The sequence below is a fragment of the Rhinolophus sinicus genome, chromosome 14 (genome assembly GCF_057876585.1).
Source record: "Rhinolophus sinicus isolate RSI-liver-muscle chromosome 14, RSI-T2T, whole genome shotgun sequence".
Classification (NCBI taxonomy): domain Eukaryota; kingdom Metazoa; phylum Chordata; class Mammalia; order Chiroptera; family Rhinolophidae; genus Rhinolophus; species Rhinolophus sinicus.
Genome location: NC_142514.1, coordinates 184,554,961 through 184,576,912, shown reverse-complemented (window position 1 = coordinate 184,576,912; position 21,952 = coordinate 184,554,961). Strand labels below are relative to the sequence as shown.

Here is a 21,952-nt window from a genome sequence, read left to right as displayed (position 1 = left end):
GGAGGGCAGGGAGGTGGCACCGTCACTCCCTCCAGCTCGAACCCGGACGAACGGTGGAGCCCTCGGGGTACGTCCCAGCTGAACCTGCCCCAGTCCCCGCACTCCGGTCGCGGCAATGAGGCGCCCACTGCCGGGCTGGGGGCGAGAGGAGGGGTCCAGGCCCAGCCGCTACTACTTGCCCGCTTTTGCCAGAGACCCGACCGAAATAGACACCCTCCGCCTGCGAGCCGCCGCCGGAGCCGCCGCGGTGGGCGGGGCCTGGGGCTGCCACGCCCCTCACGTCCGGCTCCCGACGGCTGCGCCTGGCACGGCCAGGCCCCGCCCCGCTCCAGCCCAGGCTGCCGCGCCCCGCCCCGGGCACGCCCCCGGGCACGTCACTTCCGGGGCAGCCCGGGTGGCCTGACCTGGGGCGGCTACCCTGAGCGGTCTGGCCACGGGCCACGTTGCTTCATTGCCGGCCACGTCCCCACACCAGAGCGAGGGCGCCTCCCGCCCTTCCAGGGCCACCGGGCCGCCGCTGGCCTGCGGCGACCAGGTAAGGCCCGCGCCGCCGTCCACTGCCTTCCCGGGAGCTGTGGTCGCCGCTGCCTGAGCCGGCGCGGGGCTGACAGAGGGCGGTGTGGGGCAGGATGAATGGGGGCAGAAGCGGCAGAAGAGGGGACAAGAGAAGAAAATGAGTGGGGCCCCGCAGTGCAAGAGGGTGAGGGTTGGAGGTGAGGAGGTGAGACACGCCCAAACCTGCAGGGAATTTGTGACTTTATTTGAGCCAAACTGACAATTTCCCGGACGCAGATCTTCACCGACTTGAGAAAATGCTCGGGGAATGGCAGTTTTGAAGCTTATTTTATTCGTTGGAACAGAAGGAGGAGCTGTAAGGAGGGTTACATGAAATTCATGAGTGATGGGGGGGCAGGAGAACGCACAGCGGGGACACCTCTGGGATGGGTACAAAGTGAGAAGGAGAGACACATACTTCTGTCCCATTGGTGGGTACAGGGCAGCTCACGTCTGTGGCACACAGATGGTTTTGGGGGTGTAAGGTAACCAGGAGGAGTTCTGGGGTCTTGTGCTCTGGGGGGGTGGCTGTGCCTGAAGGGCGGGAAAAGCAGATTACGCTGACATTTCAAAGGTGTGGTATCTTAGATGCAAAAAGCAATGCACAGGCTCACGGTGTCAAGGAAGCTCTGAGCCTAGGACGTGACCACCAGCCCTGATCTGCTTTCAGTTAGGCGTTTTTAACAGCCCGTAAAGTTACTTTCTGTCTCTGAGTTTGTAGGGCCCACCATGCTGGTCCCTCCTGAGCGCGGCAGGTTTTGTGTGTGGCCCCTTTCTCGTCCACTACGGCAAGAAACAGGAGGGGAAGGAACAGAAGAAGTCAGTCGGGGGCTCAGACACAGATTTTTACACTTATATGCCTGGCTTGCCTAACAGGCAAAATAACGTCAAATGTACCTACATTGCCAACAAAAACTAGGCCCTTACGGGGTCAACTATGTGGTGATGGAAGGAGAACTGACTCTGGGTGGTGAACACATAATGTGAGCTACAGATGATGTCTTACAGAATCATACACCTGAAATCTATGTAACTTTACTAACAACTGTCACCCCAATAAATTTTAATTTTAAAAAAAAGGAACTAGCTCCTTGATCAGCATTTAATCGTGATACCAAAACTTCTGGAAACCCGGAAGCAAGCAGTGTAATTAAGACAATATCCAGTGTTCCAGGTTGCCATCTGCCACAGAGACATATCCTTTGGACCACAGGACAATGACCATATACACAAAACCACAAGCCTATGTTTTATGTTCCTTGGGTTCTATTACCAAAGTTCAGCCAGGTGACGTGTCAGGATAGGTATTTGTGGTTTGCCCAGTATTTGCTTCCACCGTCCCTACTCCTTGGTATGTATAGTTTCTCCAGCTTGGAGTAGGGACTGGGGCCACGTCGCTACTGATACATAAGTATTAACCCGAGTGATGGAATGTGGGGTAATGGTGTAGTCCCTTGCCAAGCCGGAGAATTACTTGTTTTGGATCTTAGGAACCTGTGTAAGCCAGAAGAAGAATTAAGCAATTTGCAGTCTGGTTTTATGTAATTTGCACGCAACACCCTACCTATAACAAATAGGTTCATAAAAGAGTTTAAAATCAAGCCAAAGTTGGGAACACAAGAAATTGGGGACAGGAGGTGTTGAGGCATCACCAGGTGAAGGGCCAGAAAAGGATCAGAAGTTGGCACCCAGGGTCCCAATCTGGGGTGCTTTCTTGATGGAGTGTCGCTCAGCTCAGGTCTGCAAAACTTGTGGGGAGCTGACCTCTGAAAAGGGGAATGCCCAGCACCAGCCAAACCTGCTTTCCCTCTGCCCTCGTCTCCTATTTAATGCTGACTTCATTCTTTCCTGCTTATTCCCCTCCTGCCTCAGGGGTCTCTTTCCTTTCCATCTATTGTGGTCTGAGACCTTTGTCTGTCTAGTCTCCTTGTATCAAATAATAAAGAGAGTACTGGCCAGACCTTCTTTTAAGGTTCACTAAAGCCTTTGCAGGGGAAATTAGTATTTTAAATCTTGTTAATGGTTTGTCCATTGTGAGTCAATTTATAAAGTTTGACACAGGTCCCTGCATATGCATCTTGACATTTAGACTATGCTGTTGGAAAGTGGAGGCAGGACCATGCCAGAAAGATGATGTCACGGCCCAGCGAGGGCCAAGTCCCGTCTCTGTGGGAGTGATCACCAGCCCCCTGGCTGGGAGTATGAATAAGCAGTTACTGTACCCAGCGGAAGCTAACTGAGACGCTTGTGGAGTTTTCCTGACCTCACCTTGTGGAGATGCTCCACGTGTCCACTCGCCTCTGTGCATGTAACTGTGTGTGTGTATGATTATTTGCACATATGCATGTGTACGACTACATGTGTATGCTTGCGATTGCATGCATGTAGAGCTGTGAGTGCGTCAATATGCGTGTGGCTGTGTGCACACACGAGTGGGACTGCATGCTCGTGTGTGTGCCTGTATATGCACACATGTGTGTGCACATGTAGGCATTTGTGTTAGGACGTGGGCCCACGGTGGTCCTCGGGCATCCGTACCTACTAATATCTACCACGTAGGAGGTGATGGGTTTCTTTAATCTCCTCCTGAGTTTACATTAACTACTCATCAGTGAGAGAATCATTTGTGCTGGTTAATATCTTTGCGTTACCACTGTACTCTTGGATCCCTCTAGTTTTGATTGGCTCCTCGAAAAATGCATCTCCTGATGTGTAAGTCATGAAGTTTCTCTAAATTATCAAAGTCTCTCTATCAAGTGGGCCTCCTCGGTGCCCTTCTGCCTGGTAGGTTAGAGTACTTGAAGACAATCACATGGTTAGCCCTTCATCAGAGCCTTTCAGAAGTGTTTTCCAAAAGTGATACTTGTTTATAAAAAGAGAGAGAGAGAGGACGTAGAAAATAAAAATCACTTGTAAATCTGTTCCCCAGGGATAACCCTTATTGGCATTCTGGTATAAATCTTTCCACATCCTTTGACACATCTGTTTAAACAAAAACGGGCTCATGGTGTGTGTACTGTTGTGTGACCTGCTTTTTTCATTTCATGTTACATGCTGGGCACCTTCCCACGTCAATAAGTAGAAATTTGTATATCTTTTAACAGTTGCCATAGTGTTTTATATATGAATGGGACCATATTTTACATAATCACTCCAATGTGTTTGCTGTTGTAAATAACTGTGTGATGGAGATCTTTGTAGATCTCCTCCTTTGGACATCCGTCCAGTTGCTTCCTTGGAAGAAATTCCGGCAGTAGAAAGTGCTACATCAGGAGCTGTGGCATTGGAAGTTTTGATACATAGTATCATTTCCCAGGATAACGATCTGTGTAATGATATTTTGGTGTGTCCTCCTCACTGGCTGTTTTTCCTGTGCTTTTCCTAAGGAGTGCTTACTCTTTTTCGAACCTTAGATATGTCCATGAGCAGAGTGGAGCATCGGCCTGTGTCCCACGTGGGCCACAAAGCATGCCGGGGTCTGGGAGTGCCCCTCGAAGTTGCTCTCGCCTCCTGGAAAGCCAGACCTCACCTGGTGAGCACACAGACCTCGCCTGGCGAGCACACAGTGCCAAGCCCGCAGCTCTCCAAGGAGGAAGATGGCCCAGCCTGGGAGCACACCCTGAGCAGCTGCCTCTGGTGAGTGTCTGAGGCCCTGCAGGCCGGGGCACCAGCTTGGGGACGGGACAGTGAGCTTGGAGAGGGTACTGAGGGGCTTTGCCAGCCCAGGGAGGATCAAGGGGAAAGGACCGACAGCAAAGCCCAGAGGGCTGAGCTTCCAGTAACCAGGAGGGGCCCCGTATGTGGCTCTTCCCTTCAGAGAGTCCGCCTTCTGAGGTGGTCCAGGAGGATGGTCCACAGGTGGGGACAGATGGGGACCGAGTGGTCCTCTGTGGCCCTCATCTGTTTCCATCACACGAATGCCAATCCCCACAAAAGGTTTTCTCTCAGCCTGTGTCGCAATACCATAATACTTGTGGGAGGGGGGAGAGGGGTTGTCACTGTGTGAGGAATATAAATGACAAATGTCTAACTATATTACATTGTTTTGTGCACGTGAACCTAATAATAATAATAAAAAAATGTTAGGAAAAAAACAGGAAAAAAATACTTGTGGGAGACCCTCTTGACACATTGCCAGAGTACTGCACCTCACTGACGCCGGGATGGAGGAGGTGCCTTGTAGCAGAAGGGACCCTGGGAGGAAAGCGACAGAGGCTGTCCCAGGACCAGGCATGAAATGGTCCGCATCTGTTCCAGGGTGAGGCAGGAAGGAGAAAGCCCACTCAGCATATCGGATCAGGGTCCCCCTGCTTCCAAGAACTCTGAAGTTCACTGCTAGAGCAGCGGTTGGTAAACGACAGCCTGTTGGCCACGTCCCGCCTGCCACCTGTTTTTGTAAATAAAGTTTTATTGGGACACAGCCACGCTTGCCATGTACCCGCCATCCATGGCTCGCTCCTTTTGCGTTACAGCAGCAGACCTGAGTCGCTGAGGCAGAGACCTTATGGCCCACAGCGTCTAAAATATTTGCTGCCCAGCTCTTCACAGACAATGTTTGCCAACCCTGCTCTAGAGATTTGTAGTGAGGGGACATCGGAGTGCCTAAGGCCTGGGGTGCATCCAGGAAGCCCCTGACACATTATCCCCCCCAGCGGACCCCAGCTCCAGACTCAGACCTGGGGCCCTGCATTCAGCACACGTGACTGGCCAGAGACAGCCTTTGCAATACACTTATTTACCCAGAGCGCAGCTGCATGGCTTCAGCTGATGTGGGAGTGAGAGCTCTTTGTGCCCAAGACCGTCTAGTTTGAATTCTTCCCTCCCCCATAGTGTCTGTTTCTTCTCTCCCCACCCCCACTTGTTTTTGCCCAAACAAAGAAAGCTTTTGCACTCCAGAAAACAGATGTAAACCTGTGGTTGGTAGAGCTGAGCAACTTTCTAAACCTGTGAGATACTGGGAGTCCTTCCGGACGATTCTGGAGGCATAGGGCAGTGTGAAGCTACAGTGAGGTTAGTGACGCTTGGAAAGGGGTCAGAAGCATCGGGGAATGTGCCCGCCTTCCGGAAGAGCTCGTGCTCAGATGGGTTTTCCCAGTCACGGGGCCACCCTACAACAGTCCCCACTGGTCCCAGGAGGCAGAAGGCCATTGTGTGGCCATCCCATGTGCTGCACGGGGGCTGATGGCTAAGCCAGGCTCTGGCTTGGGAACGACAGGTGTTTCTCGTGCCCAGGGGTGGGAGCGTAGGGGAGAGGCCCCTGGGGCCAGGTTTTGAAGGTCGCCTCAGCCGGGTGAAGGCGCTTTGGGGTTATTCAGGGAGAGTAAGGGGTTTGAGCCGTGGAGGCAGGCTGAGCTCTGTGGGTTACCAAGATCTTTCTGGCAGCTGTGGGCGGGTGGTGCGGGTGAGTAGGGCCAACATGGGACGCTGGAGGTGATTCGTCTGAGACCCTGAGGCTGATGGTTAAAGAGCGAGCCTGTCGTGGTCACGGCAGCCAGCCTGGCTGCAGGGCCATGGAGAGCAGCCAGAGCATCCACGCTGGGCTGAGGTGCTGCTCAGGACATTTCCACCCGGTGCCTTTAGGCTCCCTCTCGTGACATCCTGTGGAACTCAGGACTTTCACAGTGAGGGCCCAGTGGGGAGACCGAAGGCCTAGGGTATCTTCAGGCAGGATTTTGGAGGCACCCCTGGGAGCCCCAGTCTTGTCACCTGCCCTGAGATTCCCAGCAGGCCTGCCCTGTGCCCAGATCGAGTGGTTCGTCACGAGATGAAACCTGACTGTGTGTGGCCAGGCCATTGTCCGCAGAGGGCCTGGGTCTCCAGGTGGCCGCGTGGGACTCGGGCAGTTAGGCAGGGCTGAGGGCGGCATCAGGGTGCACCCACAACGAGCAGGACGTGAAGGGATGGGACACTTGAGGTCACTTGGCCCCTTGGCTCCCTGTTGCACCCCTGCTTCAAGGAATCCCAGCCTGCTGGCAGGAGGGGAATTCCCAGAGCGAGTGTGAGGAGACCCCCAAGTACCCGGGAAGCCGGCTCTGGCTGGGCCCAGGTTCGTCCTGTGAGCCTCAGCCATGGTGGCATCTCTGGACCTTCCTACAGTGCACTGCCTCTCACAGTGGCACCCCGTCCACCCACCCACCTGCATCACCTGCCTCCTCTGGGCCCTTATAGTACCCCTCCTCCCCCAACCTCACCAGCCATCTTCGGGTTCTTCGCCCAGAGAACCAGCCTCCAGCTTAGCCTTCAGGTCCCGCCCAGCTGCCATCTCCATGCTTCCCAACACTGAGTCACGCCGCTGCTCTCCATTTGTGCCAGCCGGCAGTGACCGCTTTTCTGTCTCCCACTGGGTGGCAGGCTCCCAGGAGGAGGGGGTTGTGTGGCTTTCATCTTTTGTCCCCAGGGCATTGCCTGGCACATGAACAGGTGCTCAGAGTCTTGGATGATGGCTTGGAGAATAGACGGATGGGTGATGGCTGGCGGGCTAAGTGGCATCTCCCACATGAAAGGTGTGGTCGGCTGTCATGGCCGCAGTGGGCCTGATCTGTGCCCTGCAGACCTTGGGAGAAATTGAGGAGGAAGACTTGACCAATCTTGGTGATCAGAATGCTGTGCCCTTCTCATGTGACCAAGTCTTAACCCTCTCTCCACTGCTCTTTCAGACTCTGAACTCGGGGGTGGGACGGAGGGGTTGAGACTCATTGCGCAACTGGGTTGAGAAGTGCTATAAACCCATCACATGCAGGCGCTGGTGAGGTCATTAGACCATCATGGCTGAGACGCTTTACGCTCTTCCTGGGGGCCAGGCTGGTTGGAGCATGTGGCTCGGTTGGCACGCTGGACCCTGCCACAGCCCCGCACACAGGTGCACTGCCACACCCTATGCCCCAGGCCGGCCTGTGTTACTGACCAGATGCCTCTGTTGACCACAGATCCCTCGGCCAAGCAGCAGGGTGTCATTGGCAGCCTGAGAGCGTCTGGATGGGAGCCTCGGGGACCGCCCAGCCTTGCTACTGGCTCACCTGCAAGATGTGGACAGCTCTTGTGCTCATTTGCATTTCCTCCCTGTACTTCTCTGAAAGCCAAAGTGCATCCCTGGATCCACGTAAGTGAGAAAGCTGGGTGACTGCCGGACAAGGCCCACCGTGGCCCCAGAGCATCCTGAGCCCAAGGGGTGTCTGCAAGGCCAGGCTAGCGAGTGGGGAGCCCCGAGCTCCCCAGTGCTGGGCTGGGAAGGGCTGCCAGGCTGAGCTCCAGGCCCAGCGTGGGTAGGGAGCCCCCCAGTGGAACAGGCCTCAGCCCTGAGAGGACCACTCGCTTGGCCCTGCAAAATCTCCCTTCTGTGAACCCGGTCTTCGGTGAGTTCATCCATTCCTGCCTCAGATATTTACCTGCGCTTCTGTGTGCCAGGCACTGTTCATCTCCAGGGAGACCTGCAACAAAGGCTTCTAGAAAGCCAAGAATGTCTTTACAGTTGGAATATCTGGACAGCAGTTTATCTGCTTCGCAAACCCGGTGTGTGTCTGATGTGTATTAATGGTGAATCACACCTGTAATGGGAAACTTTCACTCTGTCTGGTGTTTTGGGAATTGGATCAAAGAGTGAAGCTCTTAAGCCTTCGATGGGCTTGGGGTTCCGAGAGGGCAGAGGCACTTTAGAGTCAAAGTGCTGAGTGTTTCTGGGCTGGGCTGCAGGCCAGATGTGTGCAGCAAGGAGATCAGAGGGCCGCTGTGTACACAGCCCCTCCCTGTGCTCCCTGGGCCGAGAAGCCGGGCACAGCAAGGCCGTGCGCCAGCCCGCGTCTCAGAATAATCCACAGGATTGAAAGTGATTGTGTGTTTTTCTCCCCTTTCTGACTTTAAGGGCAGATACGGGATAATTTAGTCAAGAAAAATGTATCTGAGGAAACAACTAAAAACGACTCTAGTAAAACATCTGAAAACACGACCATGACAACACCCTCTCCTGTTACGTTGACCAAAAGGACTTCGGTAGGTGACAGCAGTTCTCTGGCCATCCCAGCAGGGACCACACACAGGACAAATGTGAACACGTCAGCAGTTGTGACAAATCTCCCTGACCACACGGCCTCTGGTGTGCCCATGCCACCGGCCCCGACGCCAGGGCAACCCCCTCGGTCCCCCACAGCTGCTCTCAGCACACCCGGCACACAGGCGCCCAGCGGCAGCACATTGACAAAAACAGCGCCTCGGGTGACTCAGGCCACCAGCACTCAGCTCGCTGCTGCCCTCTCGGCGAAGGCAAGCAGCCCCATGGACACACAGAGCCCTTCGACTCACACACCCAGCCACTCCACAGCCAGCCCCGTGCCCCCAACGACTCCCCAAGCAGTTGAGTCCACACAAGGCCCCACGACCCAGACCTGGCCTGTGGTGGACACGGCTAGCAGTCCCAAATCCCCACTCGTGAAAACAACCCCAAAGCCCAGCTCTCCCTCTGTGGCTTCCATGTCCACAACAGTGGTGACCACCACCAAGGCACAAGCCCAGGGGCCAGCTGCCACCACAGTGCCAGCTCCTGTGCCTCATACCAGCCCGACCCCTGCCACGTCCCCCACTACACGGCCAAGCCCTACTCCACATTCCCAGGAGCCCACGGGGTCAGGCACGCCCCAGACACTGGAGCAGGCCACAGGTGGTACTGCTTCCACCAGGCCAACAGCCGAGAGCTCAGGGGACTCTAGAATGCCAGTCACAGACTCGTGCCAGCTCAGCACCCAAGGCCAGTACCTGGTGGTCACCACCAAGCCCCTTGCCCTGTCCGTGAACAGAAGTTCCCTCCTGGCGGTGCTCTTGCTGGGTGTGACCCTTTTCTTCACAGTCTTGGTTCTATTTGCCCTGCAAGCCTACGAGAGCTACAAGAAGAAAGACTACACGCAGGTGGACTATTTAATCAACGGCATGTACGCGGACTCCGAAATGTGAGGGAGCGGGAAGCCGGCCTGCGGCCTCTTGGATCCTTGGAGGGCCGGGGTCCTTCCCCTTCCATTTTCCCTTGGAGACCAAACCAAGTGCTTCCAAATTCTTTGGTGCAATTTAGGAGCTATGCCAGATGCTTAAACATGTTGAATTACTGTCAGATTAATTCCACGATCACAGAGAGTTGTGCTTTTCTCATATTTATTTTTGTAAACAATCATGTTGATGGAGCAGGCAGTGATGGGGCGGGGGGCGGGGCTGGGGAGCCCCAGGTGTCAGGTGCCGGCCAGAATTAAAGTGATGACTGCTTTCCGTTCAGACCGTGTCTCCCCATTTGTGTGGGCCTTGTCCTGCCCACCACTGCCACAGGGGAGCCTTTTCAAAATACACGTGATGGAGTTCGGTTTTGTAAACGCTGAATATCATGTGGGCCCCTGGCAGCCTGCTGTGTCGGGCCGGTTCCTTGGGCTTCATGCTTATGCCCAGAGCTGCCCTCACCTGGCATCTGGCACCATGTGGAGAGGCAGCTCTTTCCTCTAATCCCCTTTCTCTGGACCATTTGGTGGTGAGCCACACGCTGTAGCAGGTCAGCCAGGACCTGCTCAGACCACACTCGTGGTGACCCTGCACACCTCGTCTACACTCGCCTCATAGAAAGGCTTGTGCGGTGGCACGGTCATTACTGGCACCTTACCCCAAGTCGCTCTGGAACCTGGGGAGCCCCAGACCCCAGTGAGTGCAGGGCCCACTTCCCTCAGCAGGATGATTGCCCAGGGTTTCAATCCCCAAACGCCCTCAGAGCCACACATGCTGTGTCCTCGTCATGGGCTGGCCACCGTCCTCATGCTTGATGCAAATAACTCATTTAGTCACCGCCCCCAAACCAGGAGATCAGCTGTGATCCCCATTTTACAGGCAGGGCCACTGACGCATAGAGGAGACATTGCATTCCTGATGGCCAGTCAGGGTTAAACCAGCTCTTGAACTACAGTTGACCATTGAACGGGGCGGGGGGGGGGAAGAGGGGCAGTTAAAGGCACCAACCTCCCCCACGGGCAGAAGTCCTCGTAGATGTAATGCAGCTCCCTGCGTATTCAACTGCAACCTCCCAGCAGACCCTTGAACAAAGTGGGTTTGAACTGCACGGCCAAATGAAACAATTGTCGATAAGTGGACCCACAGCGCAGGTCAAGACCGCCTTGTCCAAGCGTCAACGACTCTGCCTTACCGCCTGCCTGCTCTGAGCTTGCCCTTGACCTTTCTCTGTCCACCTGCTCAAGGCAGCGAGAGCTGGTGGGCAGCATGTGAAGCTGTGTTCCCAGGCCGGGTCTGCAGCTGCTAACTGTCACTGGGAACAAGCATGGAATGTTCTGGAGCTCCGCTGCTCCATCAGTGAAATGGGGAGACAGAATTGCATCTTTTCCAGACGGGGGAGGGGCAGCAACTCCGGCTTCTCCACTACGCAGCAAAAGAGACTGATTTTGTCTGCTGTCTCCAGTTCCCCATGACAGGTCTCTGGAGCCAGGCCTGGGTGGCCACCTCCTCTTTTTTAAGTTCTGCCTCCTGCAAAAAGGATTTCAAATGGCCCGTGATAACGACTCAGATAGTAACCCCCAGATCATTGGAGATCATGGAAGAGCCAAGGTTGGAGGGAAAGGGTTAGAGCTGCCGTGCAGTCCGCGCCTGTCTTCTAGCTGCATCTGGTTGGTCCAGCAGGCCCAGCGGCCCCCTTGCCCCTCAGGCCTCTGCCTGTCTGAGCCATGCTGTGTACACTGGCAGCGGGACTTCAACCAGCCTGAGCCCGCCTGTTTCTCCCTTCCCTAGCAGATGCCAGCACACGTCTGCACATGTGATCACAGGTGCTGGCACTGGCCGTGGTTGGGAAGGTGGCTGTTCCAGCCCCCGGCTTGTCACCCTCTGTCCTGTGCTTCCAGCCAGCTTGCAGCATTGTCTTGGGACAGGCAGCTCTGCACAACAGGTTAGAGAGTCGGGTTTTAGAGCATGCCCTTTCCTCCGCCAGCCGTCACCGGCCACGTGGGCGGGTCCCACCTAAGAAGGGCACGTTCCCCATCCTGGCCGGTTAAGGCCCACCTGGGAGCCAGATCCCTGGACCCACATGACGGGTGCCTGTTCCTTTCTGGGCAGGTAGGACAAGGGGCAACCCACAGCGCTGCTCAGCCTGTGACCAGGGGCCTCTGCCTGGCACCCCTCCACCCGAGGAATGGGGAAGTGGGGTGTCACGGGGCCTACCTGTCCCCATTCCCCAGCCAGGGACTACTACATCCTGTCATCTGAGAATTCACCGCACTCCCCATCCCTCTCTCCTTGGGGGGCTTATCCCCAATCATCCACCATTATTGTGGCTCCCCTAGTGGCCCACAGGTGCCTCAAACTCATGACTTCCAAGGCCCAGCTCAGCATTGGCTCTGAGAGTGTGTTGGGCACTAAGGGTTCTTCCTAAACTGAAGGGCATTTCTGCTTACCTGGCTGGAAACCTGTGCTTCGTTCTTGGGTCCAATGGGCCTTCCTAAATATTCCTACAAGCTAGTGAGCCACTCCCTTCCCCGGGCCCCTACTGCTGCCTGCCCAGGGGCCCCAACCCAGCTGTCCCCTCCCTGCAGCCAGGGACCCCTCAAAACACAAACCTGCACACCTTTCCCTTCCTGAAATAAAGGCCACGCTGCTGTGCCCGGCATTCCAGGCCAGGGCAGACCCTCCTAGTGGAGCACAAGGCCGAGAGCTGGTCTCCAGAAAACTCCGAGGAGGTGGAGACCACGGAGTGCCCCTCCATGCAGGGCTGCCCAAATCTAGGGGGTAGCAGGTCTGAGGCCCCAGCTGTCCCTCTGCCTTGTAGGCCACCAGACTGCAGCGACGGCCACTCCTGGCCTGCAGGAAAATCCCACTCTACGTTAGCGCCCCAGGAGTTTAGTGGGGGCTCCCTGTTTGCCAGCCAATTGGGATTCGGAGATGAAGCTGCCCTCTTAGCCCGCAGCAGCTCACGGTGTGGTGGGTAAGATGTGAGAAGCACTGGGAAGAAGGTAGGAGGTGGGCACACAGGAGGCATGTGACCCGCCTCGGGAGCTCAGGGCAGGCTGCCTGGCAGAGGGCACTCGGCCTCTCTTCCAGGCTTTCTGCTCCAGGCAGGGGCGGTGGCGGGTTCAGTGCCCATGACAACACGGACACAGGAGGAGCCGGGACCTATTCGATGGGTGAGAGTCCACGTGGCAGGCCAAGGCGGAAGTGAGTCACAGACGGGCTTGGCCCCGAAAGGGGCTCTCTTCTCTTCACAATGAGGAAACCGAGGCACGAGAAGGCCAAGTCACCTGCCCACGGTCACCCTCCAAGCAAGTGGCAGGACAGGAGTCACTCCAGGTTTGTCTGTCTGTCTACAAATGTTGGTGGGGCAGGAGCCCAGGCAGCCCTGGGGAAGAGTGGTTCCTTCTCGGGGGCCACACCCACTCCTGGACACAGCAGCAACCCTGCGCATCCACGCCTCAAGGGAAGTCCAAGGGCTCCCCCTGGTGGCTGAGGCTCCCTCCAACCTCCTTCCCTCACCCTGCGTGCTGCCCCTGGCCAGAGAGGTGGGGTCCCGCACTCCACCCTGCAGCACCCCCAGCCCCCAACATTCCCCAGGGGGAACCCCCCCAACCCAACTCCCCCGGCACCGGGAAGCCTTCCTGGTTATCCCCCCGCTGGAAGAACTCTCACCCCCTCAGTGCTCCTAGACGGGGTAGTAGGTCTCTTCTGTGAGACAGAATGCTCTCGGTGGAATCATGTCACTTGTGCCTGGGACTGTCTCCCTGCCAGAGGGAAGCCAGGAGTTCAGGGGAAACACAGTAACCTCACATTACAGGCCTCTGGGCTTCTGTCCCAGAACCAACCAGCTCAGTCGCTTGGGGCAAACCATGTCCACGCTCAGCCACAATTTTTATATCTACAACTTTGCTTAAAAATCATAGGGACCATCTATTCAGTACAAGGACCAGCAACAGCTAATATTGTTTTTGAGCACTAACTGTGCACCCGACTTTGAAGGCCTTAGAGCCATCGTCTCGTTTAATTCTCTCAGACGACGATCTTCCTGCTCTCCCACCCCCACCCCTAACTCACACAGCAGCCAGATGGTATTTTAAAAATATAACCCAGATCATGATACTCTGCTGCCTGGACCCCTTGGATGGCTTCTCAATGAGAGTAGGAAAAGTCCAAATGAGAACTGAGAACGCATGTGGCCAGAGGGAGGCATTCCTGAAAAATCGGGGACAGGGACATGAGGGATCCAGGCAGAGTGATGTGCGAATGCAGAGGCCCTGGAAAGACAGGAGCCTGGCGAGTGTGGGCAGCAGAAGAGGCAGCGGAGAGTGGAAGACACAGGCCAGGGCCAGGGGACATGGGCCAGCGCGGGCCAGCCTGAGGACGTGGAGGCCCAGGCGGGTTTTCAGCAGAGAGAAAACATCATCCGATTTCGGGGTTAAAACTTATTTTGTTGCCCCGAAGTATTTATCGATGAAGTGATACGCTGTCTGGCTTCACGAGGCGACAGTGATGGGGGAAGATACAGCAGGAGGCGTGTTGTTGCTGTCGAATGTGGTTGCTGGGCTCATCGCGGTTCTTTATCCTCCTCTATCTCTGTTTGGGTAAGTCTGGAAATTTCCATGATGAGAAGTTAAATGATGGAGAGAAAGGAAGGGAGAGGTAGAGTGGTGATTGCAATCCCTTCAGTAAGTGCCTGTTTGGGTTGTGACATGGAGGGCGAGTTGGGGGCCGCGCATGGGGGACCCAGCTGGGAGGCTCCTCAGTTGGGAGCAATAGTGCGGCTTGGACCAGGGAGGGGCCACACAGGAGGGGAGAAGCCAGTGAACTTGGGGACGTGTTTTGGAAGCTGAGTCAACAGGACTTCCACTGTTTCTTTTACCTTTTCTTTTTTTATTGGGGAATATTGGGGAACAGTGTGCCTCTCCAGGGCCCATCAGCTCCAAGTCGTTGTCCTTCAATCTAGTTGTGGAGGGTGCAGCTCAGCTCCAAGTCCAGTCGCCATTTTCAATCTTTAGTTGCAGGGGGCACAGCCCACCATCCCATGCGGGAATTAAACCAGCCACGTTGTTGAGAGCTCCCGCTCTAACCAACTGAGCCATCCGGCCGCCCCAGCATATTTGTTTGTTGATGAGAATGAGCCAGTAAAGAGGCAGACTGTCGATGAAGGGGAGGAAAAGGAAGACTTAATTGCAGGAGCTTCGTTTCTGAAAGTGACAGGGCAGGGGTTTGGCACAGAGCAGCCCTTCAGCCACTCTGTGGTGGGAACGACTATTATGCCCGTCTCCAGGTGGGAAAACTGAGGGCGGGGAGGTTAGGTGACTTGCCCAAGGCCACACACAGGTCAGGGCTGAGCCAGGCTTTAAGTCCAGTCCGTCTGGCTCCCAACCCCACGCTCCCACCGCTGAATCGACCTTAAGTGCCAGATTCGCCAGTCTGGCGTTCTCAGTGAGTAAGCTGTCTGTGCCCCAGGAGCAGAGCACATGGCAGGGGCTCGGCTCCACCTTGCCGACCATGGAGTTACCCCGTGTGACAGGACAGGACAAGGGGAGCAGGCACAAAGATGTCAGGTGAGCAGAGAGACGGCTCTGAGGGGTTAGGCCCAGTGCGAGGTCCGGGGCCCTGTAAATGGAAACGCATGAAACAGGAAGACCCCACCCGCCTCCAGCCTTCCTCCTGCACCTTCGGGAGACCCCCAGCTCTGCATCTCTGAGAGCCCCAGAGAACAATCCCACTTTATTCCATAAGCCCCGAGCAGCCCTTTGTCCAGGCAGCCTTTGATTGCAAGGAGCAGAAACCTCAGGCCTTCCCAGAGAAAGGGGGACTGTGGCAAAGATAGAAGGGGAGCCAGGACTCACGGGGCCTGCTGTCCACCCCTCATTTCCCATCCCCTTTCCACGTCTCTGCCCCTCTGCAGGACCCCTGCCTTTCCAAGACTCAGGGTCTGCTTTCTCCAAGGGGCTCTGGCTAGTAGTCTTGACACCAACAGTGACGTCCAGCTCCCAGGACCCTGTGGTCCCATCCACTGTGGCCAGGAGGCTGTCCCCAGTGGGCTGTGGGTGCAGGCCTGCTGCTAAGGGGTGTAGGCTGAGAAGAAAGTATGCCCACATCTTGGTGGGTTTCTGTTCCACGTACCAGCGGAGCTCTGGGCACACAGATGCCAGGACGTGCTTCCTGCCATCAAGGAGTCACAGGCTGGGAGGAAAGGTGATGGAGGAAAGAACAAGGGTTACAGGAGAAATGGATGCCCCCAGGCCCTGCTTCCAGCACGGCTCCATGCAGGCACTTTTCAGGGCAGTTGCCTGCAGTATTAAAACCACAGATGCAGCTGCAAGTCTGGGTTTCTGCCCAACAGAAGCGTGTAGGAGGCACTGATCACAGTGCTCCTAGCAGCATTGTTGGTAATGGCGAAAGTCGGCTACAGTAGCACCGCAAAGTATGAACAGCCATCAGAAAGAATGAGCTAAAGCAATCTGTAACAGAATCAGTGGTTTTCTGAGATGTATTATTGAACAAAACAAGAAGTTACTGATAGTACAATACAATACTGCTCGCATTATGGAGTTACCTATTTCTCCATAAACACGTGTATCTCCACAAGTGTAGCTGTTAAACACAACACACACTGATTATCACAGTTTCTGTGAGTCAGGCATCCAGGGACTGCCCCGCTGGGTCTTCCGCCTCAGGGTTTCACAGTTTTAATCACGGTGTGGGCAGGGGCTCTCTCCTCACGTGACGCTCACCTGGGGAAGGGTCCGCTTCCAAGGTGACATGGCTGTCAGCAGCATTCAGTTCCTTGCAGGTCGCTGTCCCGGCTGGAGGCTGGAGGCTGGGGACTCCCTCACCTGGCCACATGGCTCCCTCCATAGGCAGCTTGCAACATGGCAGCCTGCTTCTTCAAAGCCACCAAGGGGGAGTGTCTCCAAGCAAGACAGGCATTAAAATATTTTTTTATTGTCATAAAATACACATAGCATCAAATTATCATTTTAACTATTTAAAAATATGTAAGTTCAGTGGCATCAAATACACTCAGTGTTGCGTAACTGTTTCTAGAACTTTTTCATGATCCCAAACAGAAACTCTGCACTCGTTAAGCAACAACTCTCCACTTCCCCCTCCCCCAGCCCCTGGCAAACCCTATTCCACTGTCCATCTCTGTGAATTTGCCCAGTCAAGGTGTAGTGGAACCATTCGATATTTGTCCTTTCATTCCTGATTTCAGTGATTTGAGTCTTCTTTCTTTCACTCCTAGTCCATCTAACTGAAGTTTTGTCAACTGTGTTCATCTTTTCACAGAACCAACTTTTGGTTCGTTTTTCTCTATTGCCTTTTGATTGTCTTTTTTGTTCACCTCCACTCTCATCTTTATTATTTCCTTCCTTCTTGTGGCTTTGGGTTTAGTTTCCAGTTCTTTAAGGTGTACAGTTAAGTGATTGATTTGAGATCTACTTTTTGAATATAGGAGTTTACAGCTATAAATTTCCCTCTTGGCACTGCTTTCTCTGCATCCTGTAACTTTTACAATGTTGTGTTTTTATTCTCATCCATCTCAAGGTGTCCTCTAATTTCCTTTACGACTTCTTCTTTGCTCCATTGACAGTTTAAGAGTATGTTGTTTGATTTCCACATTTTGGTGAATTTTCCAGTTTTCCTTCTGTTATTGATTTCTAGTTTCATTCCGTTGTGATCAGAAAAGAGACTTTGTATTATTTCTTTTAACATTTATTAAGACTGGTTTTGTGGCCTAAAATGTGATCTACCTTGGAGAATGTTCCATGTCTACTTGAGAATGTATATTCCGCTGTTTTTAGGTAGTGTTCTAAATATGTCTGTGAGCTCTAATTGGTTTATAATCATTTCCTTAGGTTTTTTTTAAATGTGGTTGTTCCATCCATTACTAAAATGAAATATCTATTTCTCCTTTCATTTCTGTCAATTTCTGTTTCATCTATTTCGGGACTCCTTTGTTAGGTGTGTATCTGTTTATAACTGTTATATGTTCTTGCTGGGTTGAATCTTTTATCAATATGAAATGTCCTTATTACCTCTTATCATCTTTTTTGACTTAAAGATTATTATATCTGAAAATAATATGGCCATCTCAGCTCTCTTATGTTACTATTTGCATGAAATATCTCTTCCCATTCTTTTACTTTCTACCCCTCAGACTGGATAGTTTCAACAATCTTATCTTCAAGTTCACTGATCCTTTCTCCTGCACGTTGAAATCTGCCATTGAACCCCTCTAAGTGATTTTTTTAAAATTTAATTTATTATACTTTTCAGCACCAGAATTTCTGTTTGGTTTCTTTTTATATTTTCTATCTCTTTATTAATATTCTCGGTTTCTCCAAACATTGTTTTCCTGATTTCCCTTAGTTTTTTTCCATGGGTCCCTTTAGCAAATTGAACATATTTAAGACAATTGATTTAACGTTCTTGACTAGCAATTGCATTGTCTAGGCTTCCTCAGAGATGTTTTCGGTCAAGTTCTTTTTTTCCTGTTTACTTGTATGTTTTGTAATTTTAGTTGAAAACTGGACATGCTGAATATAGTATTATAATGTAGTGACTCTGTAAATCTGAATCTCCCACTCCTCAGGTATTGCTGAGTTTTGTTTATTGAAGGCTGGAGCAGTCCATTTGTGACTTTTCCAAACTATTCTTGCAAAGTGTGTATTTCTTGTTGTGTGTGATCACAGAAGTTTCTGTTCCATCACATTAAATCTGTAGTCAGCTTGACAAATATTTCCTTAAATGTCTGGCTCTACCCTTTCTCCCACAAATAATGAAGGTTCTGTGTCTTTAAATATCCCCATAGATCCTGTCAGGGGAAGCTGCTGCAACAGAGAAGGCTGAAACCAAGGCAAACATCTGCTCTGGCCCCTCAGAGTACTGCCAGACAAACCAAAGCGGCCAATCCCAAATTTCTGGAGAACAAAAACCCTACTGCCTACCCTGGCACCAGCCAGCCACTCCAGGAATGTGGGCCACCTCCCCATAGCTGTGGCAGGACTGAGTAGCAGAGGATGGTAGATGGTTAGTATACACTCCTCTCTCCCTTTTTAAAACATTCCTCTTATTTTTATAAGGGGTCATCAAGTTCCAGAGTTCCAAAATGGTTGAGTCCAGGCACTTTTTCCAGCCTCATCATCGCTTCAATGGAGGGATCCCCTGCTAGAGTTTCCTACTCTGCCATATTGTGTGACATCACAATCGCACGAAATGTAATCCCTTACATGGAATCATGGACATCTCGTCACCTTGGCTGCTTTCTACTACTTAGAAGAAGCAAGCCACAAGTCCTTTCCACACTTGGGGGGAGGGGTTACATAAGGTTATGAATTCCAGCAGGCTGGGACCGTGGGGCCGCCTTAGTCTGTCCGTCACATTGCTTATGTAATACGTTATTTCTAAATAAACATACATATATTTGTATGTGAGAGAATGGGGGAAGTTCTGAAAAAAGATGCACTGAACTCTAAATAATGGAAGGAAAGGGGCAAGAATTGTTTACAGGGGATGGAAAGAAGTAAGAAGGTAAATTTTTTCTAAGAAAATATATTCGATTATTAACAAAGAATGACTAAAGATTGTAAGCAACTCCTTCAGAGAGGAGACAAGTAGTAACATTTGAGCTGAGCCTGGAGTGCTTCAGGAAGAAGGAAACATCTATTAGCTTAAGAATTTCCAGTGATTCCCTTTGCCCCAAATATATTCAGGGCCCAGCCCAAGAGTATTAATAGAAGCACAAAAACCATGTGGCTAAGTATTTAGAAGTTAGAAGTCTTCTACTGTGTCTTTTTTTTCCCCCTTCCCATTTTGCACAATTCAGTTCAGAACCCATTAGGTAGGGCAGGAAATAGAAGCTCTTCGCGTAGGTGATGGAGAAGCTGTGATACCCTAGAGCGGGGGGAAGCTGGCAGGACCAGGACCAGGACCAGGTAGGGTGAGGGGGAGGCAGTGAAGCACTCACCTTGGGTGAACATTTTAGAAAGGTGCCAAAAACTCAGTAATTAAGATAACATTTAAGTATTTTAAAACATCAAAATAAGTGTAAAACATCCATAATGAGCAAAATATCAAAATGGTAAACTCAGGATCAGTATTATGGATTTTTCTTTTCCTTTTAAAAATTGTTAGTCAAATATAGCTAACACACAATATTATATTAGTTTCAGGTGTACATCATAGTTATTCAACATTGATAGACCTACAGAAGTGACCACCACGGGGCCAGCAACCATCTGACACCGTCCCGCGCTGTCACAATGTTATTGCCTATTTCCACACGCTACACATTACACCCCCGTGACTTACTTGTTTTATACTTGGAAATTTGAACCTCCTATTTCCCTTTACCTTTCCCCCTCCTTTTAAAAAAATGTTCAATTACAGTTGATATTTTATATTACTAATATTGTTTTATATTAGTTTCAGGTGTACAGCACAGTGGTTAGACATCTATATAGTTTACTAAGTGATCTCCCTGACTAGTCTCGTCCCCACCTGGCACTATACATTGTTATTACCACATTATTGTCTATATTCCCTATGCTGTACTTTACACCCCCATGACTATTTTGTAACTACCAGTTTGTTTCTTGATCCCTTCACCCTTTTCACTCTGCCCTCCAACCCCCTCCCATCTGGCAACCATCACCTTGTTCCCTGAACCTATGAGTCTGTTTCTGTTTTGTTTGTTCATTTATTTTGTTATTTAAATTCCCCACATAAGTGAGATCATATGGTATTTATCTTTCTCTGATTTATTTCACTTAGCATAATCCCCTCTAGGTCCATTCATGTTATGTTGTCGCAAATGGTAAGATTTCATTCTTTCTTATGGTCGATAACATTCCATTGCATATATGTGCCACATCTTCTTTATCCAATCATCCATTAATGGACACTTACGTTCCTTCCATATCTTGGCTACTGTAAATAGTGCTGCAATGAACATAGGGGTGCATACATATATCTTTTCAAATTAGGGTTTTGGATTTCTTTGGATAAATACCAGAAGTGAAATTGCTGGGTCATAAGGTAGTTCTATTTTCAATTTTTTGAGGAACCTCCACACTGTTTTCCATCGTGGCTGCACCAATCTGCAATCCCACCAATAGTGCACGAGGGTTCGCTTTACTCCACATCCTCGCCAACACTTGTTGTTTGTTGATTTGATTTTTTCTTTTGTCTCAAGCTCAAATATGAGTCAGTACGACACTTAGTTATCCTTCAAGAGTGCATTTGTGTGGCATATGGCCTAATAGGGGATGTCAGAGCCTCACTGGGGTCCATGAGTCGTCCACATGGGGAGCAGCTCAGCTTGGGGTTTCAGAGCCTGAGTGAGGGAGGAGCTGTCCGCATAGATGGCAGCTTGGTGCAGAGTGTCAAGCCCCAGATAGATGAAGAGGACACCTACGTGGTAGTGGCCCGGTGCAGGGGGAGTACCCCAACAAAGATGAGGAAAGCATCCGTTCAGGATAGACCAGTGCAGATACTCAGACCCCAGAAGGGCTGAGAAGAGCTTCCAAGTGGCTGTGTGTGTCCCAACATCCATTGTCAGAGTCTGGGTATGGAAGGGACAGCATTTGTGTTGGGGAGCTGCAGTGGTGGGGTTAGTTACAGTGAAGGGAATTGATCACGTTCATAAATAGATGAAAGTTTTAGGGAGACATGTTTCTCACAGTTGGAGACAGAAGGTACAGATTTGCAAAGCGAGAAAACTAGAATGAAACCTAGAGTGTCAGGTTAGAATTGCAGGCACTGGCATGACATCTCAGTTTTCAATAAACTTCCAATTTCTCCATCTCATCCTTTGTGCTATATTTTTATCACACAGCTCACTTTTACATATGCTGAAAGTTATACATTGTTACTATTTTTGCCTTAGATAATTATATGTCAGACAAATTAGAAATTAGAAAAAAATGTATTTTATATTGACTTTTGACTTTATCATTTCCAGAGTTTGTTTTTGTGTGTTGATCAAAGTTTCTGTTTGGTATCATATCCCTCCTTCCTGAAGAGCTTGTTTTAACATTTCTTGTAGCACAGGTCTACTAGCAAAGAAGTCTCTGTTTTTAGATTTTCTTTAGACATTTTTGTTTCACCTTCGTTTCTGAAAGATATTTTCCCTGTATAGAGAATTCTGGATTGACAGGTTTTTCTTTCAGCATTTTAATGATGTCACTTTATTGTCTTCTGGCTGCATATTTGCTGATTAGAAGTTGGCTCTAAGACTTAGCTATGTTCTTTTGTCAGTAATGTATCCTCCACACACCCCATGGCTGTCTTCAATATTTTCTCTTTATATTAGCTTTTCATTAGTTTGACTATTAGGTGTCTAGAGGTGTGTGTGTGTGTGTGTGTGTGTGTGTGTGTGTGTGTGTTATATTTATCCTGCTTGGGTTCTCTGAGA

The 21,952-nt window shown here is 51.4% G+C and overlaps 1 protein-coding gene across 1 annotated transcript; it reads left to right on the top strand.

Moving 5' to 3' along the window:
- Positions 1–25: 25 nt before the first annotated feature.
- On the top strand, positions 26–9,672 carry C14H11orf24 (chromosome 14 C11orf24 homolog). Its single transcript, XM_019717505.3, has 4 exons — positions 26–535; positions 3,969–4,191; positions 7,482–7,654; positions 8,414–9,672. The coding sequence occupies exons 3-4, from the start codon at positions 7,531–7,533 to the stop codon at positions 9,493–9,495; spliced, it is 1,206 nt and encodes a 401-aa protein (XP_019573064.3). The 5' UTR covers positions 26–535; positions 3,969–4,191; positions 7,482–7,530; the 3' UTR covers positions 9,496–9,672.
- The last annotated feature ends 12,280 nt before the right edge of the window (positions 9,673–21,952 follow it).

Excerpts from the sequence above, each read along its gene's own strand:
- C14H11orf24 (XM_019717505.3), top strand. The coding sequence starts at position 7,531 with ATGGGAGCCTCGGGGACCGCCCAGCCTTGCTACTGGCTCACCTGCAAG. Across the intron at positions 7,655-8,413 it reads AAGTGCATCCCTGGATCCAC|GGCAGATACGGGATAATTTA; the intron begins GTAAGTGAGAAA and ends TCTGACTTTAAG.